This window comes from Amblyomma maculatum, chromosome 8 (assembly GCF_055883805.1).
Source record: "Amblyomma maculatum isolate TAMU_Amacu chromosome 8, ASM5588380v1, whole genome shotgun sequence".
Lineage (NCBI taxonomy): Eukaryota > Metazoa > Arthropoda > Arachnida > Ixodida > Ixodidae > Amblyomma > Amblyomma maculatum.
In genome coordinates, this window is record NC_139351.1 from 67,417,031 (window position 1) to 67,418,586 (window position 1,556).

General features: G+C 50.8%; 1 protein-coding gene across 1 annotated transcript in view; it reads right to left on the reverse strand.

Moving 5' to 3' along the window:
• LOC146181368 (nucleoporin NDC1-like) overlaps positions 1–719 on the reverse strand; it is a 41,302-nt gene extending 40,583 nt beyond the window's left edge. The window contains exon 1 of the mRNA XM_084575771.1: positions 625–719. Coding sequence (XP_084431897.1) covers positions 625–719 — 95 coding nt within the window. The remainder of the gene's footprint in view (positions 1–624) is intronic.
• Positions 720–1,556: the final 837 nt, after the last annotated feature.

Below are 1,556 nucleotides of genomic sequence, written 5' to 3' on the forward strand. Positions count from 1 at the left end.
GATGCAATAAACGAAATTAGCACCACTACCTAAAACACCGGGGAAATTTGATGCTTTTCGGAAGGAGTCTTCGTTGTTTTCTTCTGATAAATAAACATTCAGTTGATAGTCCAGCCTTGTCCTGTCCTCCTCTTTGCTGTGTCTCGCCTTTTGGCTGGTTAAGTATGAACCCATACCAACGTGCCCAGTCGTCAACCTTGTTGAAATTTGATGCGTTCAACGGAACGCTTGTGGTGTTCGATGAAACGTTTGGTCGCCCGCAGCCAAAGTTTTCTACGTGCCAAGCGATATGGTTGATTATTTGCCATAATTTAGCAACCGCTCCTGATTGCCCCAGTCGTCGGGGGGGGGGGGGGGGGGTCCCATGTCTGCCTGCAAGTAGAGTGCTCGAGCTAGTTCATGGACCACCTCGTTGCCAGGGACGGCAGCGTGCGCGGGTGTCCAGATTATCTGAAATATCCTGTTCAGTGGTTGTTGGCTAAGGATCTTTTCCGCCTCCGGCGAGATCTTGACTTTTCCAAAATTTTGAATGGCCGTCTTACTGTCGATTATGATGAATTTTGTTTTTGTTCCTGCACAAGCTAAAGCGATCGCCACTATCTCCGCAGCTTCTATATTGCGTACCTGGATAGCCGCAGCGGAAATTGGCACTCCTCAGCCACCGCAGCCCCGATTTGGCCTTCAGCCACATCATTGTAGGCCACCTCACTGTTATCCATGACGTACATTGGGAACACCTAACGCTCCTCCTACTGGAGTACGGGGGGGGGGGGGGGGGGGGGGGGGTGCCCAATGATGCTCTAGACGGTTCCATCACGGAGGCGGAGGTACGGGCAGAGATTGTGCGGCTCAAAACTAAATCCGCCCCGGGCCTTGACAGGGTTACGAATAAAATGCTTAGAAATCTAGATGATGACTTGATTAGACACCTAACAGAGTACATTCAAGGTGTTTGGGACAGAAGGAAGATTCCAGAGCAGTGGAAGGCGGCAAATATTATACCAAAGCCGGGCAAGCCGCCGCCGCTAGGGAATCTCAGACCAATTTCGCTGACGTCTCGCGAAGGGAAATTGATGGAGCACGTGGTCCAGACGAAGTTAACGGCCTTCATAGAGCAGAACAATCTGGCCACACGAGATGGTCGCGTTTCAACCACAGTTGTGCACGCAGGACGTGATGCTCCAACTGCAGCATGACCATAGTGGACTCGCACACTAAAGACGCGAAGGTAATTTTAGGGCTAAACCTCATATGATAACGTTTGATAACGTCAAACATGGCACGATTCTCAACGGGCTCAACGAGCTTGAAGTAGGGAGGAAAACATACACGTACATCAAGGACCTTCTGTCAGGACAGGCGTGCTTGCATAAACTTTTGCAAATTTAAAGTCGCCTATGATCGACCTGGGAAGCAGGGGCAAGCCGCAGGGCTCGGCGCTATCCTCTTTCCTCTTTAACGTGGCAATGAGAAAGCTCCCAGGCAAACTCGCGGAGTTGGAGGGGCTAAAATTCGATGTCTACGCGGATGACGTTAACCTTTGGGTAATCCAGGGG